General features: G+C 36.6%; 1 protein-coding gene across 3 annotated transcripts in view; it reads left to right on the top strand.

The window, feature by feature from the left end:
• ITFG1 (integrin alpha FG-GAP repeat containing 1) overlaps positions 1–24731 on the top strand; it is an 85995-nt gene that overhangs the window by 16781 nt on the left and 44483 nt on the right. For all 3 annotated transcript variants that reach the window (XR_014228940.1, XM_082319123.1, XM_082319124.1), the window contains exons 7-9: positions 12454–12515; positions 13526–13610; positions 22314–22408. Coding sequence is in view for 2 of the 3 variants with exons in the window: in XM_082319123.1 (XP_082175249.1) it covers positions 12454–12515; positions 13526–13610; positions 22314–22408 (242 nt within the window). In the remaining variant the exon portion in view is untranslated. The remainder of the gene's footprint in view (positions 1–12453; positions 12516–13525; positions 13611–22313; positions 22409–24731) is intronic.

Raw genomic sequence — 24731 nt, forward strand, 5'->3', positions numbered from 1 at the left:
CATAGGTATATCAAGAGTGCTTTATCTAAAGTTGAAATTTTTAGGATTGCAATTATTTTGCTACATGTCTTTTTTTTTTTTTTCTCTAATTAGTTAACTTAATTGTTTCTCTCTAGAACATCCTAAAATGTCATATGTTCATTTAGGGCTAATGCTGTCTTTCTAAGCCAAAATTGTAGTACTTAATTACTTGGGATTATTAATAAACAATAAATTTGTATGCACTCACAGTTACAAGTCTTCTACCAAGAAATCAGGCCATGGCCCTTCAAATATTTTTAAAGTGTTCAAATGTATGAGGCAAACTGCCTTGCACTCTGAATCATACTGTAACTTCATACTGTACGTTTGTCAATGTATCCTTGAATGCTGTGAAAAATAGCTAATGTATTAAATATTCCATGCCTCATTTGGTTATGTGATTCCAAAGTTTGGAAATACTGCTTTTACAACTTGTCTTGTGTTGAACACTAGCACATGGTGTGTATGATGGCAGATATTTCTGGAACTGTTTATATAAATGAAGGAAAAATCATAAATTTGATTTTGGGAAAACTAGAGGGGAAAAATCATTAGTCAGAAACAGCTTGCTGTAAGCTAATTGCTAGTCTCTTTACTGATTTCTGATGGTTAATTTTCTTGTGTTGTTTTGCTTTGGGAATCTAGAAACCTAATGTACCAGAACATTTACAACATGTTTTCTTTTTGATTCCCACTTCTTGGTTTAAACGCATAAATGTAGATAGTTTTCTTCTTGAAAACCAATCATTCAAATCACGGGTGATTTTTCTGTTGTAATCCTTTAAACCTGGATTCTGAAGACACTGTAATGCCTGATGTCAGACTCTGATTCTATTTTCGGTGAATTTCCTCTTGATGGAAGCTGGTGGCTTCTCTGCATATAATATTATCATCAAAGCTTATTTTATGCAATAGATCCGCATTTATTCTCTATTAAAATAACCAGGCTCACTATATTTGCAAACAAATTATCTGGCCTTTTAAAACTTATCTTGAGTGGCATTTTAAAACTGGGGGTGTGTGTATGTATTTGAAGTCAAACTGTTCTCTCTGGTTTTGCCCCCTCCCATATGTTTTTTCCTAAAACAAATATTCATTAATGCCATGTCACTGTTTCATTCCTTGAACAGGTAGATCTTTTAACTTCTTAACTGTTTTAGGCTCCGATAACAGAGCTTACCTGAGAGTTCACAGCAAATAATGGAGGCAAAAAATGTATCGTATAAGATACACAGGGTATATTTTGGAGGACCTCAATCTATGTCTGTAAAGTTTTGTTTGTTTTTTTTATTACTTTCATTTTTACTGTTTAGAGATTTGTTATCTCTAGTTAAAAATGCTCTGTGTGACATGATCTCGTTACCTCTTATTCCTCCACTTGTTCCTGCCCAGTGTTCAATACCACAGGAGGTTCCTGCTTGTAAGAGGAAACCAGAGTTGCTCAAATGAGCTGCCCCTCCTCCTCCTGCTGCTGAGCTTGGTCTACTTTTGCCAATGCCACTTTTTTACTCATAGCTTACCTCACAAAGAGAATTAAAGAATGAGTAGAGATCTTTAGAGAAAAGAAATAGCTGTTTTAACTTAAGGTTTTTCCTAATCTTTCTGAAAGAACCCATGACCTGTGCTACCTGCGTAGCAGTTTTAATTTTAAAATTGCCATTATGAAGTGTCTCAAAAGCTATTCCTTTTGAAATTTTTAATTATATACTGATATAATTATATACACTGGGGGATATTAATATGATCTTTTTATGGGAATCAGCTTAATATAGGTAAGAAGTAAATTGGTTCTGCCCCAAACAGCATTTTGTTGAGAAAGCATGAATGTGAAAATGAGTTCTGAAAGCACTTTTAACACCAAGTGGTCATCTTCTATTGTTTGAAACAATATTGTTGCCTTTATTCTGAAAATAAACAGAATTTTCTGTCTGAAAACTCATGTTTGAAGTGTTAAAAAACAGAGGAATAGTCCCCCCTGCTCTGCATATTCAGAAGCATAGCTATTCGGCATAAATCTAATATAAAAGTTTTCCATTTAAGTGATGCTTTTAAATTAATACATATGGAATTTTTTCTATAGTAATTATTAATAATGAAAGGGATTTTGGTGCATAATTATGTTGTTTATAATTGTTTATTGTCTGCTTTAATAAATAGTTCCAGTAAATACTTACTAAATTTTGAAAGACCCATTTGAAAAGCAGAATAAATTCACAACCTCTTTTATTATAAGCACATTTCCTAAAAATTTGCAAACACAAATTAGCTTGTTTGGAACATATGAAGTCCTTTTTTTTTGCTTAAATTTTTCAGAGGAGGAAGTTACTGGAAGGAGTGGTTCCTTAACTTACTGTTTCATGTAACTAGCACCAAAAATTCATGACAAGCTAATTGCAAACTCATTAGCATTGGTACTTGTACCCATATCTATATTGTAAAAGCTAAATTGCTATAGCTAGGCAGTAGATGTATTGCATTTTCTCTAGTACAGAACTAGAGTTTGCCAACTTGACAAACAAATCTGAATACCAAATGATAGAGGGTTTCTCTGCCTGAATGAAAAACTTAGGAACAGAAGCACAAAACTTGTCAGGTTTGGGTTTCCGTTTCCCTGTAGGAGAGAAGTAAAACTGATTATATCCAACTTTTTAATAGAAAATCAGATTTGTGCATATTAAAAGTATTGTACAACTAAAGTTGTGCAAATACAACTAAAACAATTGTAAATAATGTTTTTAATTTTGTTTTTAAATACTTTTTTTTTCCTACCGGTGGGTCAATCTGTAATGTAAATAGAGGAAAGTTATCTTTTACTTGTCTTTAGGCTTTATGGCATTTAATGATTTTAATACAGTTGTTACCTTACCTATTCAGTCAACACACTGCAAAGCAGAGATTTTTAGTTCAGCACATTATTGACATATATCAGTACCTACAAGCAGGAATGTTAATATCCGCAAGTAACTTCTAGTTAAAGAATATGCAGAGACACACCTGTTCTTCCACATAAATTAAAAAATTTTTAGGCATGTTTGGAGTGTACACATCCATGTTCTAATTGGGTAATATCTTGTGCGTTTTGATAATGTTTAAAAATAGGGGCTTTTTTTTTTTTCTTCCTTCATTAACTTAAACTTCTGAAGTAAATGTGAAATCAAGCTGTAACTTAAGAATGTTGCTCATGCCCTGGTGGCTTCTGAAGACAACCGTAGATGCTGAGGGTTTTAATTCTGAAATGAAGCCCTCTGACATTAAACAGAAAGGTCAAGTCAGTCATTAGAGAAATTAATGCTCCATCTATAAATAGTACTGTTTTTTATAACACTTAAAAGTGAAGGAAAATAACAAGGATAATCAGAAGTGAACTCGGAGCAGATTCTGTATAGTTAGCTTTTATTGCAATTTCCTAGTAGTTCTAATAAAAAGCAATATTTGGAAGTAGGGTTTGTAATACTATCTGCTTTATTTAATGAGATTGTCTGCGGTTTTCCAGTTGGGCTGAAGTCTTCTAAGCTCTCTACCTACCTCCACGTTGAAGTTTTTCTAACCTTCAGTGATACTTGCTTAGCCGCTTTCACAGACTGAAGTCGTGGTGGACCTGGTTTGGTATTTGATAACTTAGGGCAACTTTTTTCTTAGTGACCTAGCACTTGCTTTTGAAACGTCCTTCCTGAAAGATAGCAAGGTCTCTTTGCTTTTGCTGTTTTAATTAAAATATCCATCCAAATTTTGCCAGTTTGAAACAGGTTTTAGAAATATCAACTGGGAGTTGTTTTTGTTGTTGTTGTTTTCCTTAATTGCTATTACTACCTTTCTAAAACAGCCATCAATAGTGAACATACCATAGACAGGGATTATCAAAGCCTTCCCGTCCACTCTGGCTCTGGACTATTGCCAGGGTTTGGACGCTTACCTGAGAGCAGGGGGCAAAAGGCAGAGAGGATGCACAGGACGTGGGAAGAGATGTTGGTAGGTGGGGAAGAAATCTAGGCTGAAGGTAGGGAACTTAGATGGAGATGATGAGGAGCAAACACCAGATGAATTTCTGCAAGAAGAGGATGTTAACAGATGGACTTGAAGTTATTAGAGGAGGACTGACCTAATGGCGTGTGGAATAAGAGAAGTATAGTTGCATACGACTGGGTTGAGAGGAGTCTAGGATGGTCTGTGTGAAGAATACTGTGGGATAAGGATTGGAGATTGACCTGCTGTTGGGTGCAGAGCTGTTTTGTTGGAAACTGCCTGTATGATCATTTCTCCGTCTTCAGCAAAAATTGTAAGATACATGGTGTAAGAAGCTAAGGATTGCAGGAAGAGTAGAAAAGCTTTCATGTTCAAGGTGTTTGAATGCTGTCCTGTATTTTAATCCATCTTTTCTGTGGAATTCCTTTTTCATGACCAATAACCTGTTGCAATTACACATTGGGATCTCAGTAGTCGATTATCTATCGGGCATCGTTATTGTAAGTGTCTGGTTTCTGAGCCCCCGTGGCAAGAATGCCATGCTTTTGGTGCCCAAGATGGGCCACCATAAACATTAGTAGTTATGTAGTGCTCCATTAGATATATTACATAAAAACGATCAGAAATGTATCTAGCTCAAGATATGGGTGCACTGTGTTCAAATTATTATTTCAGTGGTTGTAGATGTATCTGAGATGACTTTGGCATTGAAACAAGATAGATGTAAAGGCACTAAATTCAGTGCAGCCTAACAGTACAAGTTTTATGTGGCTTTCTGGGGAGATTTTTCAGTCTTCACTGGGCCGTATGTTGATACAATGTCAAAATTAGCTGATCTCATCAAATAAAGATGGATGGAACTGCTGTGGTTCCTCTGTAATGAGCTTCAGGTTACTGGAGCTTGCAATAAAGTACTTGAATATCTTCCCTTTTTCAAGCTGAAACATGAATTCTAATAATCTCCATTTCCTTTTTTTGTAAGAATGAATGCTGAATTCAGTGCTTTTCAGTGTATCTATTTACTGTTGATAAGATGTAGTAGAGCCTGTATAGCATCATTTTATTAGTAAGCCAATTACCTCAAAGAATAGCCAAATTTGCTCACCAACTCACTTTTTAGGAGAAGTTGTGAGTGCAATGCTAATACAGTGTGGTTTTGTCTCGCAGCATGTGTCAGATACCTTTTGTATTAAGAGTTTGGTATATATTTAGGTTGTTTTTCAGTCTTGTGGATCTAAAATGCTGGGTAATCTCTTTGATTCTTTATCTTATTCCTAGGCTGTTGAACTTTGTTTATGAATTTTCCTGTTGCTTATGTTGTTTTTATGTTAATTGCTGCCTGTTAAGTCAAAAATAGGAAAACATATTTAAATGTGCACACACTTCACTTTGCATTTGTTTAAGAGAAACACTTCCTCTCAGACAGTATTGCTTTTTTTTTATTTCTAGCCGTTTGCTTGGGCTGTAGGTGTTACACTTCAGGAAATCTGCCTGAATCTGACATGAAGATCTTCCCCCATCCCAACTATCAAGGATTTTACTTACCTTTACTACATCATGTCACAAACTAAAAACGTAAGAAATGCCCTGCAGGCTTAGCCTAGTGGTCCATCCAGTTAACCCAATATTCTTCCTGTGGCAGTGTCAGTAGAAAAGCAGCCAGACTGATTTTTTCCTCCTCCCATTGCCTATTTCCATTGTGTATCTCCAGAATCTACAACTGGCATAGGGTTGTTAAAGGTACATTCTTGTCTATTGTTTTTAGTATCCCTTTCTGTACCTATTGTCTTGTAAAAGTATCCCGAGTATCACCTTCGTATTCTGTAAATAACTGAGATTGTTGACATCCACGTTGTTTGACTCTATAACCTCACATTGTAAATATCTCACATTGTGCTATCGTTAGGTTCATCAGCATTTGAATGGAGCCTTATGATACAGCAGCCTTCAATACTTTATCCGTGCTTTTTAAAGTTAGAGATCTGTGTGCAAATGATTTTGTTTTCTACAGATGAATTGCAACCAGAACTGCCTTCCAGAGGCAATGTGGCAGCATATCTTTAGACAAGTGACTTTTCCTGAGCGTATGTAATATGGTAGGCATTCCTTGTAGGAAAGAGCAGTTGAGTTTTCTTGATATAGCCAGAAGCAAAACAAAAATGTTGCAGTTTTCAAGATGATTAGTGTATTAAAATACAGAAAGTGTAGAAATGAACTGTGTATGTCTTCATTGTTGTGTAATCCAAGTACTGAACGTACCGATTGTAATGCATTTGTTGGCTTCATCTCTTTTCCTGCAGCTCTTATATATTAAAAAATTTAGTAATAATAGACAGGGAAAGCTATAGCAATAGTGGTGAGAGATGTCTGCCATGGACACTGTTCCTTTGGGAAGCAGATACTTGCAGGGATTTTTTGCTATGGCTGTATAGAAGAAGATATTTATAAATTGCACAGATTATTAATTGTTTCCTCTCTCATATGCTTTTGGCTCTTAGGGACAAAAACTTAGGTAATAAAGCCAGATAGAATCATAGAATAAGTTAGGTTGGAAGTAACCTTTGGAAATCATCTGGTCTCAAACACTGTACCAGGTAGGGCTTGGTTTTTCTTACAGGTTTCTTTCCTACAAACTTGGAGAAAACATTTGTAATTCTGAATTATACAGATTTGCAAACAGGTATTTGGAGTGTCTAAATCATGTTGAGTTTTTACACTGCTGCTGCAAAGAAATGTTTTTGTTTTGCTTGCTTTGAAATCTCTGACGTTCTTGATGAAAATGGAAAATTACTTGAAAATATTAAGCATTTGATTTGATTTCAGTGCTAGGGTGTTTAATCACAAAAACATGCATGAGCATTTGAGACTTGTAGCTTCTAAGAAGGCTTAAGGATAAAAAGGACAGTCGGCAATAACATACCAGCTGAATTGGTTCAGTGGGCTCTAGAACTAGAGGTGGTGGTGCTGTACCTGTATTAAGTTGTCCTATGGGAAATCATAGCTTGTTACTTTAACTTAGGAGCAGTGTGGCAGTAGCTCCTCTATACTATTTCTGGAAGACTGTCTGCTATCTTTGCTTGCCTTTGCATTTTTCCAGTGCAGTGTAATATTACAGCAGCCTTGGAGCTGCTTTGGTGTGTTGGTTCCATTCACTATATAATGTTATATGCCTCAAGTTAGGAAAAAGGAGAGACAGAGGAGTACGTGAAGAGGAGCAAAGGGCAAAAGTAATTTACTAACTTTCAAGACAGGCTGTTTTGGGGGTGGGAGGGAGTTCAGTGCAAAACAGGCATGTTGCTGAATTTAATCATCTTTAAGCTACTGTAGAGGGCCATATTCATCACTGACCTCTTGTAAACCAAAGAAATGCATGGTAGATTGCCTCCTCTGAAAACATAGCTCTCTTTTCCTACTCTCAAAATGTGGAACAAGTGTTCACATTAAAATACCTGGTTTGTACAGCAGCTGAAAAAAGACACTAAATCTATAAGCACCTCCACATTTTTAACATAGTAAATGTTTTAGATGTTTTAAATTATCATCTTTCTGTTAGCTCTTTGTAGTTTGACTTGCATTTAGCATCCTGATTTATTCCTCCTACACTGCAGATAGCTAAATGTATTCTTTGATTTTGTTAAGTTGTGTGACATCCCAGCCGCTGTGGTTCTCTCATGCCCTTTTTTTTTTTTTTTCCCCCTCAGAGTTTAATGTTTATTTTAAAGCTACTTTTGATTCCGGTCCTAACATGTGGGAACTTATATGCCTGTTGTTCCTTGCCTTCCTATATTATTTCAACTCCCTGTGCAGTCATATTTCTGAATATTTCTATACACTTACTATGAAATCAGATTAAATGAGGAGGGAAAAACAACTAATATAATATGCTTCAGATGAAGAATGGGAAAAAATTGATTTTTTTCAATGCGTAAGAAAAATCCATTGCAAATGTCTCTCTGTTTGTTACATGCTTTTACAAAATAGGTGTGTATGTGTAATAAACAGTAACCATACATACCCTGTTACAAGTAATTCACTAATACTTGAGTGAGTTCATAATGGCTGCGTCTCAAAATTAGGGTTAGTATACTTTGCAGTTTACTTTGCTGTCATTGTTGCCCAGTCATGTTGAGTGCCTGACTTTCTGTGGCCTGTTGTAGCTCTGCCTGGGATGAACAATACAGAGTGTCTTTTGACTCAAACATGGCCATTATGGTCTCTGAGGAGCTGTAACTAATACATTTACTCCGTAAAGCTCAAATGAAAACAAGACATGTTACTACTTACAGATAGTTCAATTCGTAGTAGTGCTTATATGATTTCTCATTAAGATGTTAAGGACATTTATGTCTCCTTATTCAAAAAGCTTTACTGTAAGGATACTGTAGGTGGTACTGCATTTTCCCATTGAAGAAAAGATTTTTTTTTTTTTTTTTTTTACTGAGAAGTTATCATAGCATGCTGCATTACTATAGGTTTTTAAATTAAGAATAATTGTTAAATGAAATTCCATCGCATGTTAAATTAGTCAAGAAACAGTGCTGTTTTATTTTTGCTGGTTTTATTTTTAATGAACTTTGTTTTAACCTTAAATAAATAATGTAGAGCTAAGGACTTTGTAAGCCCCCCAGCATAACTCATATCTGCCTTTTGTGTTTGTTTTTTCCACCCTAGAAGCATAACTGTGTTGCATAAAAACTTGATGCATTTATTTAACCTAGTAATAACCAGCTGTTCAGAGCTGAATTTCTAACATAATAATACTGGGTGAATTATGTCTTGTGTTGGCAGCTATGCCATTTTGTCTAATTCTGGGACAGAGTCACAAAACATATATAAACATAGCATTACCAGTGGGAGTGCTGAGTTAATACTCCCCAAGATCTCTCCTTGCATAGAGGACTGGGCAGAGAGAGAGGACCGACTTAGCAATTAAAGGTGAGAGGTCAGCTCTGCAGTACGTGAAACTGAGTCAGAGGTGTGGTGGGAAAACAGTTATAGTGCCAACAAAATGTCTGCTGAAGGTTAGGCAACCTGTTGTGTTTGCTAAGCAAATGCGGGTCATTTGCTGTGTATTTAAGTATAACACTTAAAGAGCCTATTGTGGCATAATCTGGATGTGACATAGCCCATAACTAGTTGCAAATTGCTGTACAAATTACAGCATGGTTATACTACAACCCTGCTTGAAATACTTATTTGAACCTCAAAAACTCTTTTCAAAGACTTAGTGGCATTTTGGCCTGTAGGAAAGTGAGTTAAGGCTTCTGTTGTTCCATGTTTCTCTTTTTCCCTGTGAATGTATTAGATTTTTAAATATTTTTCTGCTTTATATCTGATAGTAATCAACACTATTGCTCAAACTGCCTTCTTTGCCTCAGTCTTTAATAGTCAGACTGGTCATCCTCAGGGTTTTCAGGCCCCTGAGCTGGGAGATGGAGATAGGATGCAGAATGAAGCCCCAGTTGTCAAAGAGGTGGCAGTCACCGACCTGCTCCTCCACCTGGATGCTCACAAGTCCATGGGGCCGGACGGGATCCACCTGAGGATACTGAGGGAGCTGGCAGAGGAGCTTGCCAAGCCCCTTTCCATCATTTATCAGCAGTCCTGGTCAACCGGGGAGGTCCCAGATGACTGGAAGTTAGCAAATGTGACGCCCCTCTACAAGAAGGGTCGGAAGGAGGATCCGGGGAGCTACAGGCCTGTCAGCCTGACCTCGGTGCCGGGGAAGGTCATGGGGCAGATCCTCTTGAGTGTCATTACGTGGCACATGCGGGACAACCGGGGGATCAGGTTCAGCCAGCACGGGTTTATGAAAGGGAGGTCCTGCTTCACTAACCTGGTCTCCTTCTATGGCAAGGTGACCTGCTTAGTGGATGAGGGGAAGGCTGTGGATGTTGTCTACTTGGACTTCAGTAAGGGCTTTGACACTGTCTCCCACAGCATTCTCCTGGAGAAGCTGCCTGCTCATGGCTTGGATAGGTGCACTCTGCACTGGGTTAAAAACTGGCTGGACGGCCGAGCCCAGAGACTGGTGGTGAATGGAGTCAAATCCAGTTGACGGCCGGTCATGAGTGGTGTTCCCCAGGGCTCAGTACTGGGGCTGGTCCTGTTCAACATCTTCATTGATGATCTGGATGAGGGGATTGAGTGCACCCTCAGTAAGTTTGCAGATGACACCAAGTTGGGTGGAAGTGTTGATCTGCTGGAGGATAGGAAGGCCCTACAGAGGGACCTGGCCAGGCTGGATCGATGGGCTGGGGCCAACTGTATGAGGCTCAACAAGGCTCATTGCCAGTTCCTGCACTTGGGTCACAACAACCCCATGCAACGCTACAGGCTTGGGGAGGAGTGGCTGGAGAGCTGCCTGGCAGAAAAGGACCTGGGGGTGCTGGTTGACAGGCGCCCGAACATGAGCCAGCAGTGTGCTCAGGTGGCCAAGAGGGCCAATGGCATCCTGGCTTGTATCAGGAATAGTGTGGCCAGCAGGACCAGGGAGGTGATAGTGCCCCTGTACTCGGCACTGGTGTGGCCACACCTCGAGTACTGTGTTCAGTTTGGGGCCCCTCCCTACAAGAAGGACAGGGAGGTGCTGGAGCGTGTCCAGAGAAGGGCAACGGAGCTGGTGAAGGGTCTAGAGCACAAGTCTTAGGAGGAGCGGCTGAGGGAGCTGGGGTTGTTTAGTCTGGAGAAGAGGAGGCTGAGGGGAGACCTCATTGCTCTCTACAACTACCTGAAAGGAGGCTGTAGTGCGGTGGGGTTCAGTCTCTTCTCCCTATTAACGAGTGATAGGATGAGAGGAAATGGCCCCAAGCTGCGCCAGGGGAAGTTTAGGTTGGGTATTAGGAAAAACTTCTTCACCGACAGGGTGGTCAGGCATTGGACCAGGCTGCCCAGGGAAGTGGTTGAGTCTCCCTCCCTGGAGGTATTTAAAGGACGGGTAGACGTGGTGCTCGAGGGCATGGTTTAGCGGTGGACTTGGCAGTGCTAGGTTAATGGTTGGACTCGATGATCTTAAGGGTCTTTTCCAACCTTAACGATTCTATGATTCTATGAAACTTCCTTCTACATGCAAAGTTAAAATTTGAAAGTTTATATTTTTTTTTTCTAAGTTACATCTATGATATCTTCAGATTGTTTCCATTACTTCTGTCTCTTGCCTTCAAGAAATACTTAAGTATCAATATAATTCATTCCAATGAAGCACACTATCATGCTTTTCATGTGCATGCTCTAAAGGAAATTGCCATTTCAGGTATTTAGGGGAATAAGATGGTACATAATAAATGGTACAGCTTTCAAGCTCGGGGGGGGGGGGGGGGGGGGCAGGGGAGAAATCTGTAAACAAGATCTTTGTTGGGGTTGTTTGTGTGTATGTGGTTTTTTGGTTTGGTTGGTTGGTTTGTTTGGGGGGGGGGGGGGGTGTTATGGCTTGGGTGGGTTTTTTGTTTGGTTGGGTGTTCCCCCCCCGCCCCGTGGAAGACAATACCCCTTACTGTGCCATTTGAAAGTCCCTGTGCAGCAGTCCACCTGCTTATTCAGTAAACCCCCTCAGGGTAGGGCATTAATATTCTCTTTTTTGTAATAACTTTTTTCCTGCCTACAAAGTAACCATTGTGTTCTAACTCAAGTAGTGATATCTTAAATTGCTGGGGGAAAGAAGGACAATGAAAAAGAAAACAAGTGCTTAAATCTAAAACAGTAGTTTTCTTAAAATCTAGACTTCTTGACATTGGACTTCATAATTTTTTTTTCCTTAACCACCCCCCCCCCCCTTTTTTTTTTTTTAACCTCCTTTATAAAGCTTTTTCTTCCCATTTTCCTGATTTGGGTGCTTTCCTAAATAGCAATTAATAAGCTCCTTTTTAAGTAGGCATTGTCAGATAAATCCTCTGAAGCACTCTTTTGCACTGTTTTGATGTTTAAGAGAATTTTAGTGTAAAGGAAGCCTGAAATATTTCTCCGTCTCCTTTTCTCCTCCTGTCAACAGTATATCTGTTGCTTAATTCAACATATCCAAAATAAAAGGATGGTTGGTGGGGTTTTTATTTTTAATTTTGACTTACTAAAAATATAACTAAGTATACTTTTTTGCTAGCTTTGAGGTCTGACTCTGTCTTTACTCTTAAGAAATATTCTTCAGTGTGCATATATAACTTCCAGCACTTAACTTGCTTGTATGAGGGTAACTTAATTTATGTATAAACTATACAAATGTGGAAGTTGAGTGCAGAAGGTATATTTATTTATACAGAAGAGTATGAGGGATGAAAACAGTTTTTGGGGGTTTTGTTTTTTAATCTTTCTTGCTTAATATGTATACATCTAAACAGCACTGGAATATAATATATTTATAACTTATAAAATATAGGTAATGTATTTTAAAATAAGTTTTATATATCTTTATTGAGTGATATTTGTGTGTGTAGTCTAACATTAAATATTTAATTTCTCTTATGTTTTTCCTTGCAGATTTGTTCCTTACTATATCACCAAATTCACAAAACATTCAGTTCGAGACATGGGTAAATAAGGTGAGAGAGAAAACCCAAATAACTGTTCTGTTAAAACACGGAGAAGTTTAAAAAAGTCAGTGTCATCTCTTTTTCAGGAATGAGTGGAACCAATGTTGAGGCACTAACTGCACTGTTGCATTTATACTGCAGAATATCACTGGCGATCTTTTACTTGGCATAAGTTCCTCTGCAGATTTTTTCACATGACTACTAAGTAAATCAGTGAGGCTGCCTTCGTACACCTTAGCAGGACTCCTAGTGTGTCATCAACTGTTCTAAGAGGTTACTGACACCTAGCGTGGTGATTTATGATGTATCGTTTGTCTCAGTGGCTTTACGTATACTTGCGTGCGTAGCGCTTTACAGGAGCTGATTGCAACGACTAGAAAAGTGGGCCTTAGGTCACCTTACTTGGCTACCAAAACTTAATGTTTTAAATGGTTTTGTTCGAGTTGTGATCCAGTTCTACGATAAACAAGGATCCAGCACTCGTCTTTTGTCTTTCTGATGAAATACTGGAATATTGTTTTCTGCAGGCCTAGGTTTTAATAATAGATTAGTAAAACAAGACCTAAACCAGACCTAATGTAAAATCAAGTTATTTCCTAATTAGAAGGAAAATCAGAAGCTATTTTTAAAAGGTGTGCAGGTGTGTTTTTATATATTACATATATCTATAAAATCACATGTCAATATGCATAAATGCGCATTAGTATTCATAATCACTTAATTATGACTTAGATTATGTTGCTGAAATAACCCAATCTCTTCATCATAACACTGCCAAATATATGGATGATTGTATCTGAATGTTACTATTACTGGATTTCTGTAAGATTCCATGAAGGATTAGAAATGCAAAAACTCAGTCCCAGTTTTCAGAGTGCATTTTTTTCCATAGCCGAGGTGTCTCTTTATTATCTGCTTAAGCACTTTTTTATTGACATGTATTTTCTTTGGTTCAAAAGTCAAATTTTATCACTGAGTCTGCAATTCAGTTTTTCCATTGTCTTTGTCCCATTTGATAGGATGGGAACTTTTCTAAAGCTGGAGAAAGTAAGGAAACGCCTCATGGTGTCAAAGTTGTTGGACAGTCCGTGTTTGCAGATTTTGGTGAGTTTTATTTTTCTAAACTATCCTGAGTGTGTGTTTCTCTTTCATATTTTGGTTAGCTACTTTAAATCAAAGAACACCTAAAGATGTTTAGCTCTGAAAGGTTTTTTTACTTTTTTCTTTAAGGTGTTACATCTATTTGACTATAAATCTTGAAATATATGGGAATAATTATGAATAAATTCAACTAAATTAAACTTTGGCTATCCCAGTACATTCTGCATCACACGTATCTACTTTTGAGTGCCACACTTAAGGACTGTTGCTTCGAGGCATGGTACAAGGCCAAACTTACTTTTATCAGACGTATTTTGTTTGTCATGATTTTGGGTTTTTTCCCCTAATCTTGTTCAGAAGGTATAATTTGAGTAAATGTTCATCAGTTCTTCACTTGTACAAACTAATAAAGCCAAAATGTAAATGAATTAAAATGACTTGAATAAAGGTTAATGAAACATGGTAAAATCTTAATGGTTGTAATTGAAAATTCTGGAAGGCTTTTGGACAGAAGAAAAACTTAATTTATATGTAAATATATTTTTGCAAGGGTTAGTGAAAACCTATATTTTTCTATTAGAATGTACTTTTTCAGTTAATTGTGGCTTATCAGTGTGTGTGTCATGCTACGGAGAACAGGAAATGTCGGGTTTGTAGTCCAAAAAATACTTTTTTCTTCTGTGCACTAAAATAAGAATTTTGCAACCCAAGGGAAAGTGCTATAGGCCTGATTCTGCTGACACTATTGAATGTAAATAATGTCTTAAAGAACTAATTGACCATATTTATACAACACGCTTGTTAATTGTGAGACTGAGCCTGTCTTTAAATGTTGTCAAATGGTAGCCTTGTTGCATCATTTTGGTTTAAAATCTGTTCTAAAGGTAATGGCAGTTTTTTAAATTAAAAGTCGGGCTCTGTCTTAGGCCCAGAGTCCAATTCTCTTGCTCTATGCTGCCACTCAGAAGTATTCTTAAGAGTTCTAGCAAAGCTGTTTGCTGATATGTAACTAAAAGACACCTCTGCTGGATAGTTAATTATCCTTAGATCCTAATCTAGCAACTACGGATGGGTTTACAGATCTACCGTAAATGAAATAAGGTAGAAGCTGAACCGTGCTCTAGGTTCTTCTGTGAAATGTTTAACACATTTTCTAAAATCTTTGTAAAAGTTTTTTTGTAAAATCTTTTACTGTTTATCTACAAATATAAACACTTTTGTATATAATATCTGAAGGGAAGACTGGAATACTATGATTTTTGCAGTTTAAAAAAGATTTAAACGTGTTGGGTTTTTGGTAACCATTTTCCACGCTGATGTTCTGAATAATGTGTCTTAATAGGTACTAAATAGAAATCTGGTTTTTGTTGTTGTGTTTGTTTTTTAACAATGGCAATATGGAAAGCAATCTTTATGTAGGATAATTTTATCTCTGTTAGGTAGCTAATGAGCCCAAATGATCTATCATAATTAATGGGATTTTAGTAAACCCTGGGATATCTTTGCAAAGAAAAGTGGAACTGTTCAAATGTTAAAGTTAAAATTTTGAAAATGTGAATAAATTGAATGCACAGTGATATAGCAGTGCAGTACACTCTGTGGTTTTGGTACAGCCAAGGTTATGAAAGGCAATGGCCAGTATAGCTAGCTTAGCCGCAGCGTGCTGCTGTTTTGGAGTTCCATCACCAGTTGTTTAATACTCTGCTAATTATCATCAAATTCATAGGCAAAGCACTAGTGTGAGGCAATAGTGGAGCAATCTTTCTAGTAAGGATAAATATAATGGGAGAAAATGGGTGCAGGGACTTAAGAAATACATGCAAATAAATGTAGAGGGACAGCATATATAGCAAAGCAGATAGAGAGGCAAGGAATCGATCAGTATCATCTATGGGAAGAGATGCTGGCTCCATCCACACTATCATCCACACTATCATCCACGCTATCATCCACACTATCATCTTCATCTTCATTCCAGATCACTCCAGTTCGTCCAGGGCGAAGGACGGGAAATGATTTAATGGTCTTTCTGCCCATTAATTTTCCTAAGTGAGTGAGAAGAGTGCTATAAATGTACGTGTGTGTTTTGATAGAGGAACAGTTTATTCTGACAACTATGGAAATACTTATAGCTATGATTTCAAATTTGCTATTTGAGTACTATTACGACTTTAATCTTTCTTCTGTTGTAACAGTGGGTAGGAAATAAAGTAATGCATCATTTTTTTTCCACCTTCCAGGCATTAATTTAGAATAATCATGACAACAAATAGTTATTTTCTCATTGAACAAACTTTTAGAGAATATTGAAGTGAATATGGTACTAAAACAACATGTATGAGTCATGAAGGGATATAATTCTAAATTCATGTTCTTTATGAAATGCAGTCTGAAAGAAGTTGAATAATACCCCACCACCATCAAAAAGTCCTACCTGCAGCGGAACAGTTCTGTGTAAGAGTGGCTATACAGTAATTGGTAGGAGGAAAAAACTTTTAATGCAAAGGAGTTGAGTTCTGCTCATGTTCATTTTCATTCCAGTATTTTTCGTTCTGCACTGGTCTAACAATAAAGAGGCAAAATCTCACATTACTAGAATAACACTATCAGAGTAACTACATTTACCCACTGTGCTATGTCTGCATATGTTTAGATACTTCAAAAGGTAGTCATTTATCACACAGATTCTGCATGTAGTGAGCTGAAGTTAAAGAAAATGCCTTACTAGAAATGCTTTGTCAGAATTCAACATCTCCTTTTTTTCATTTTTCCATTTCAAAAATGATGAAATAATGATTGTCATAAGTCAAAGGAAGCTAAGGTATGATGGTTTGTAATCTGGCTATCTTTAATGGGGCCTGAAAGAGGTTTCATTGCACAACAAATCAAAATACCACAATGAAAATGTAAAATGAGATGCATTAGAAGATTGCACTACCTTCTACCTAAGTAGCTTTTGCCAAACTGTGTGATGCACTGAGCAGAACATACCATAGCGCGCTCACTCTGCTCTGTGCATGCTGCAAGCGTCGTCACTGTTGGCACTGGGATACAGCTGCTGTGACTAGAAACACGTTCAATATACAGCCACAAGCCTGTTATATCTTTATTTCGGTGTTGCCTGCCTCTCTTTTCTTCTTCTTTCTTGACATTTTTCTGTACCTCATAGCTGATGTGCCAGCCTTGCCATTTGCTAAAGGTCTCAAAAGATTCCTTATTTCTCTGTGCTTTCGCTCTCTGCCATTTCTCATTTACTGAACCTTGTGCATATGAGACTCTGGAACAATGTCAGGTCGAGACACGAGCTTGGGAGTATGCCACATGTGCTGCTGCCTTCTCATTTACACCCACCTTTCTATTTGTACACTGTTGCACTCCTGCAGTCCAAGGTTCTGATTTATTGATCACACCTACATCTTAGCAAAACATGTTTTGTTTCAAGAGATGACTTTGTCTAACATTATTTCCTGCTTCCGAAAGTTTTATTTGAAGTACTGTATCCAGCCATGAGTATTTACCTGTCATTTGAAAAAAGGGGGGAGCTTTGAATAAGATCCTGACTGAGAACCTCCAAAGGCAACTAATTTGGGGTAAGGTTTTCTTTCTTAAACTAAGCAGGTTGAACAACAGCTATCACGCAGAAATTATTTAGATAAGTGGAGCTGGAAAAAATAACAATTAGGTGACTCATGAGAAGCTGTCACAGATGTTAGTGTAATCTTAGCACCAAGCGTTCCTGAAGTACTCAAATAATAAAGATATATTTTTTCCATGAAAGATATGCAAATGTATGGTTATGTACATCTTTATGTATGTCTCTGTTAGGCCTACTACATTTCTGTATGTGTGTGTGTGTATGTATATATGTGTGTGTATACTCTAATGGAAAAAAATGCAAAAGCAGGTGTATATATATCGATGTATTTATGGTAATGTAGTAGACCTATGTATGTAGTCTAAATTGGAACCTCTAAAATAAGTAGCACTCCCCTCTGTTACATGATAGCAATGACTGGTACGTTAACCTGACTCAAAGGACAGTGAACAATTGACAAATTTGTATTGCCCTTTTAAAAATAAATCAGAAATGCTTTGTGACATATTTATTACAAATGGCATTTCAATTGATTAAGGTGAGCAGACCTGGCCACTAGAGAATTTTGCACTTATTTGGCTGAGACATAGCTCCAAACAAGTAAGAGCTCTTCATTATTACTTTTTCTATTCTTCTCATGTCACTATGGTAATTGCAGTGCAGTGGTTGCTATAGCAAAAATGATTAATCCTCCGTTGTTGTTATCTGTATGCTAGCAGAGGCTTTTTATAAGATCTGCTTGTACTGTCTTTAGACGAAATCATAGATGTTGGCTAGAATTCTGATAAATAATTGCAATTATAAAGAGTTTTAATAATTGTCACTTAAAACAGTGGAAAATTTTGTATTGGTTAAAGAAATTTAAGGATTTCAGTGGGACACTCTGAAAAGGCCCAAGTTCTTTTAGTAACGAGATGAATGTGAACCATATTTTGGACACACAAACCTGCCATTTTCTTGCTACGTTGAAGATTAATGAAATGTGTCTTTAAAGTAGTGACCCAGAAGCAATTAGCATACAATATTGTGCTGTTTCTATAGTCCGTTAATTCATTTTTATGGGAATGTTTAATGTTATAACTGCTATTCAACTACGATTAGTTCAGTTGGTTTAGTGGAGACTGATAAATCATCCTTTGAGATATCTGATCTAAGAATGTAAAAGTTTGGTTAATTAGTCACTGATTTTGCTTAGTTTAGGCAAAGAAATTTGTTGCAGCCTGTATGTAAAGAGAATAAAAAACAGCTTTTTGAAACCAAACTAGATCATACTGTTGATGGTGTCCTCATAAGTAAATACAACACAACTCTTAATTTCTCAAGGTAGCATTTAGCCAACTCCACCTCAGTTCTTTATCTTTTACTCATCGTTTGTTTTCTTAGCTGCTGCTGAGCCTTTATCTGTGTGGTCTTCCCTAATTTATGAAGTCTGTGTTTACTCCTACTACGCGAACTTGCTTACTTTTTTACAAAGCGTGGACTGGGATTGCTGAAGTTCTATGCAAGTCTTTTAGGGACGTGAATTCAATTTTTTCTCATGTTTAAAATCCAGTTATCCAACTAATATTCCTAAGACAATCTTCTCTGGTCTTCTCCCTATCAAGTAATTGAACTGTATCATGTACGTTAACTACTTGTATGACATATGGTAGAAATTATCATTTTTCTTGTAGGAAATGATAGCTCATTATTGTCAGTTAATTATGTTTAAACAGAATAACAGAGAGCCTAACCTTTGGGAGTTTTTTTTAAGTCATTCATTGCTCTGCAAAATGCGTTTTGGTGAAAGATTTTTGGTTCAAGTAGACTTTCATTATCCTGCAGCTGATGATATCTTAAATGCACTGCTTTTCTGCCTGCAGTTGCATTTCGGTTTTGTAGCTTTTAGTTTTGTGTATCAATTTCATTTTAGCATCTGAATTTCTGTAGTTCTTTCCTTCTCTTCAGAATGTTGCATCCTCGGATGTAGTAGCTGTGTATCAAAGGAAAATTTTAATGGTGCATTTCAGTAAATAACACCTTTATAAAGCAATTGTCTTTTGAGCACTGCATTGTGAAAATGTACTAGTGCTCCTGTAGTCAATAAAAGGATTCTCTGAGAACCTTTAGATACAGGAAGACAATACTTCTCTGTTTGAAACACTCCGCATATGCGGAAAACTGTCCTTCCTGTCATCAGTTTGGGTGAAAAAGATATAAAAGCTGATGGTAATAAAGAATTCTGAGTGATAAGTTGTTTCAGTAACAGATGCACTTCAGTTCATCTGAAACAGCAGTGCATGGAGACATACCAAGTTAATTGCCACTTGTGTTTTGAGTCCATGAAAGTGTATTTGAGTCCATGAAAGTGTAGTTAGTGGCTAAATCTGTCTTATTTGTTAACTGGTAACCAGCAATGCTATTCAGTCGTACGTTTTCATTTTAATATTAGTCCGACTTTTAAAATTTCTATCATTTTTGGTAGTTCTTCCTAGAAAAAGATCCTGTATTTTGAGGTTTAAGGCCATAGCTATAAGTGTTAGTCCTTTGCAGTTCCTTTAAGTTTAAAAAACAAACAAACAAACAAAAAATTGAAGAGAAATTGCAACTGAAAACATGAGCCTATAATAAAAGTTACATAAGTGGGCCTGTAGGTTCTGGCCAAAGGAACTTGGGAAACTGTGTCCTTCTAATATGGAATATGTATCATATTATTTTCAGCTGCAGGGGCAAAGGTATGTTTTTTTTGATGCATATTTACCTTCTATTCATTCTTTGATTGTACTGAATTGTTTTAACCAAATCTTACTCTTAAACTTGTAATTTATCTAGAACAGTTGCATCTGCAAGGTGGTGGCTTCATATCTAATTATGTGAAAGTTTCGTCCTTCTTACTGCCCTAGAGTTTCATTATTCTTCAGAACTACGTTGTTCTTGTCAATATACTGCAGTATTACTGAACATTAATTACCAAAACTATCAAACTGAGTTATCAGCATAACAAGATGAATGTTTGCAATTTAAGTAGAATCAAACATTTTATATTCTCCTCTGCTCCATAGCATAATTTAAAGTGGGAACATTCTTGTCCTTGTCCCTTTCTAACTAGTAAAGAGGAAGAAAAGAAGTATTTGAAGATTCTTTGTCCTTATGCGTTATTGAAAATCTTCTAAAATGACTTTAGACTGAAACTTCTGTAGAAATGTGATTAGAAGATTAGGGATTAATTTAAATTTTTTATTTCACAAAACACCTACATCTCTGCAACTTAATTCTGTTCTAGCAAAGCCTTCAACATTTCCATAGTTTATAATTTGCAAATTAAACAGTTTCTCCCATTTTAAGTTTAGAAAAAGCCTGCAGTCTAAACAGGATTTTATTCTAGTTCATGTAAGCAAAAATTAAAGTGAATAACATGTTTTAATTGTTGTTCTTGAATGATGCAGAAGGAAAACAAACAGCTTCAAAAATTGGTGCTGATTTCAGACTAGTCAAATTCAATAGTTGCTTTATTAATTTTTCTTTTCGGGGTAATTTCCCATCTCTTTGGATGCAAACTTACTGGTTTTCTACAACCTAGGCTACTTCTAAATTACTTATCCTTGATAACAGAGCTGCTGTGATAATTTGGGAGGGGTTTAGTGGTGAGGTAGAGTAATTCATGAGGCAGATGGGGTGTAGGAAGCCACTAAAGGTGACTGTTTGGCTTTAGCACTTGGAGATATTTGGGGAAGTCTGATATTTTCATCACTCCTCCTCCCCCTTATAACCCTGCCTTCCATCTCCTGACTTCCTTATTTAATAAGGGAGCAACCTAGAAAACGTATCTATCCACAGACAGATAGATACACATGCACTAAAAGGAGGTTCAGCTTCATAAAAATCTGAAGGCATTTCTTACAGTACGGGTGAAGTATGCCAGAACGTTTAGGCTGTGGTCAGTAGTATAGTGGGAAATGAATAAGAGATTCAGTGACTTTGGCAGATGATCTAGGTTTTGGATATTAACTAAGGAGACTTCATCAAGCAACTTTACAAAATCCACTTAAAATATTAATAGCAAGCTCCTCAGAACTGTATGGGCAAAGGGGCAATTTGGAAAGACAAATTTTTTTATTATAGTATGAGCTTTGATTTCATAACCTGGAAAAGCAGATTCCCTGAAATTTTCCTGGGCTGAGGCATATGATCTCTCTAGCAAGTCCAGTTTGGTTATAATCAGGACCTGCAGCGGTGGTCATTAAGGCAGCAATTCTAAGGGCTGCTTTTTGGCTGCTTCCATTGAGCTGCTGCTCTGTTCTTCCTTCTCAACCCATACAAGGTAACTTGCGGTGGCTTATCTCTTAGTGCGAGGGCAGTGTGTTTCTGAACATGCTAGGCAGGGCTGCAAGGTCAAAATGTGAACATAGGGATTTCTCCTGGAGTAGATACTGAGCAGTAAATTGATTCCCCTTCCCCCTGTTATATGCTCTGTGTATCAAAGTTCTAGATGTAAATAGGCATTGCTTGTTTAAACATTAAAAGATCATTAGTCTACTAAAGGTTTTGGAAATACATGGGTTAAAGGTGCTGAGAGAATGTTTTTTAACATCTGTAAACTACTCAGGTTTGCCTAATTCTGTAAGCCTGGAATTTATTAGCCATTGTGTTAGTCAACTTTCTAGTGTTGTTTTTTTGTCTTTTAATATAGGTTAACATATTACATGTGAACTCGTGACTCTTCTTAAAGTCTTGCTGACAGCACAGGAGTTTAAAACTAGTTTAGAAAATTAAATAAGTTTGTTTGGTAGATTTGTGATGGTAGATTTATATAAAAGGTCATTTTTTTCCGAACTAAACACAGGCATTGAGTAAATTACGAAGCACTTATTCTTCTAAATGTATCACATTACCATCAGAAATAAAATTTAAAACTTTTTCTGTGTTATGGGTCAAGATGAAAATGCATCAACAAAGACAGTCTTCAAACAAAAGACCCAAATTAGATGATTATGTTAAGGATTGAAAAGGTCTAGTTTATCTTATGTAATTTTTCACATTTAAAAAAATAATAAATTATTCACAGCTGATTATCTCTTGCAAGCAGGGTTTCTGCAAATACAAAGCTGACAGTCTTCTCTTCTCTTTGACAGATGGGGATGGACAAAGTGAACATTTATTACCAGTCTGTGAAGATACAACATGTCAAAAAAGTGCTATCTACTTAACTAAGCTAGGATTGGATCAGGTATTGTGAGTTTGGAATGGCAAAGGCAAAGGAAAACACTGTGCTTTATGAAATAATATGAAATAGGAAAATAATTTTTCAGGAAAGAAAAATGAAACTTCCTCACCTGTAATTATTGCCTATAAAAGACTTAATTTATTTACTTATTTGTTGCCTGTCTAAAAAAAATACGGGTTTGGTGGAAGAGGTTGCATACCTAGAATTCTATATAATGGATAATTCTACTCAAGAAAATTAGGGATGTTTCTGATGAGTCACTTTCTTGATTGCAAAACACAGCATTCTAAGCACCATAACTGCCCTAGCATGAGATGACAAACAAGCTTTGTGTTAAGAGTTGGAAACAGATCTAATTAATTCAAATAAGCTGCTTCAGTTTAAGTTAGGGAGGTATTTTATCGTTTTTATATACGTATATATACACACACACTCACCTATCAAGTTGAACCAGCCCACGCCTCTTACCACTTATTTCTACTGTGTCTTTGATTGTTATTCATTAAGTAAATTTCCAAATGGTATATGGAGACTTATTTAGACTATGTATCTTCAGGATTGGGCTTCTATTAAACTATTTCAGCTTCTTTTGTTCACAACACTACTTGTTTTGAGAGACATGGTCATAATTCATGTAATAGATTACTAGGTATTCATTTGTTTTAAAATGTGTGCTAATCTGTTTTAAGTATTTACAGTGCCCTTCTTTATTATGAAGTTACAGCTTACAGTAAATTAACCCGTGTTTGATGCCTTAAATTTTTTTTACTAAAATCATATTTAGCAGCGTGAACCTAAAGGCCAAGGTGACCTGTAAAGTACTTGCTTATAGCTGACAGCAAAACCCACTGTAGTGTACTTACAGAAATTTGTAACGTATGCCATACTTATTTCTAACCAGGTTATGATTTACTGAGTATTCCTTTACTGACAAATTAAAAGTAGATTTTTATTGTGTATGTGCAAGTAGTACCCTCTCTGATCTATATTTCAGAATTTATAGGTGAACGTATTGTTTGCTCAAGGAACAGTACATACTTTGATAAGGTGCTTCTTGTTATGGTCTGCAGCCCCAGTTTGTAGTGTAGATTTTCTTGTTTAAAGAATGAGAATTTCTAGACAGGCTATAGCATACTTTCCTACTAGTGAGAAAATCACTCTGTATTGGAAAGGAAAGCACACAGATAGCAGTCAATGAAGGAAATATAACCAGGATAGAATGTACCATCAGTGTAAGAAAGAGTAACTCTAAATTTGGTAGTGTATCTCTTCTAACCTTGGCATCTCTGTTCTTAGAAATGCATGTTTTCCTGTGCACGCTGTGTTTGGTTGTTTGTGTTTTGGGGGTTTTTTGGTTGGCTTGGTTTTGGCTTGGTTTTTTTTGTTGTTTTTGTGGTTTTTTTTTTACATTAATTCCCTGTGAACACAGAGTAGAGGCAATGGATTATAGTGTTGCTGGATACACATTGTTACAATAGAGTTTGATTTATGGGCCTTTGTATAAAGAAAGTGGATGCTCAATTCATGATAGTTGCATTGCTTTCTGGTCAAAGGGGAGAACACAGACTTTTGATAAGCATGTTACACTGGTTATATTGCTGTAATGGGCTGCTTACGTTTCAGTGTTGAGTAGCCGGGGTGCTCTTATGTCAGAAGACAACTGCTCTCTAGCTCTAAATTTAGTTCCTTACTCTTGATAATATAAGGAGTAAAAGACATTTGAGGTTTTTCTGCTCAAGTAAATTTGAGGCAAATATTCTCAATGAAAGTAATTTCACTGTAGAAAAGCAACCACGCACAAATAGCATGTACCGTTGAGAGATACAAAGCTGTTACTTGACAGTAGCGGATGACTGGGCAGTGTGCTAAAGAGAAGTTCTATTATCTGTCAGTCCCGGTCTGTTTCTGGAAGGAAGTGATGTGGTGGTGGCAGGCAAAGGGGTGGGCAGATTTCATAATACCAGAATTTTGCCAAAGTAGAGTCTTTTATTGTAACCTGCTCTGAAGTAACATTGCATGTAGACAGTTTTTCTGTTCCTTATTTCATTTTTTTTTTGACAGAGGTCAGCTATTTAAGTACTAATACATCAGATTTTTAACATACTTTGATACTCATCAGTATATTTAATTTTTATACTTAATTTAGCAATTTCACTTTTGTAGTTTCAATTTTAAAATAATTTCCAAGCTAATGATGTTTGAGTTAAAAAAACCTAGCAGCCAAATATTGTCATTTTATTACAAAAAGTGAAGAATCCAACAGATTCTCATCCTGCTAGAAAAAAGTATTAAAAAGTATTAAGGGTTACCTAAAAACTTTAAAGCA

The sequence above is a fragment of the Platalea leucorodia genome (assembly GCF_965183815.1).
Source record: "Platalea leucorodia genome assembly, chromosome: 8".
In the NCBI taxonomy this organism is placed as follows: Eukaryota; Metazoa; Chordata; class Aves; order Pelecaniformes; family Threskiornithidae; genus Platalea; species Platalea leucorodia.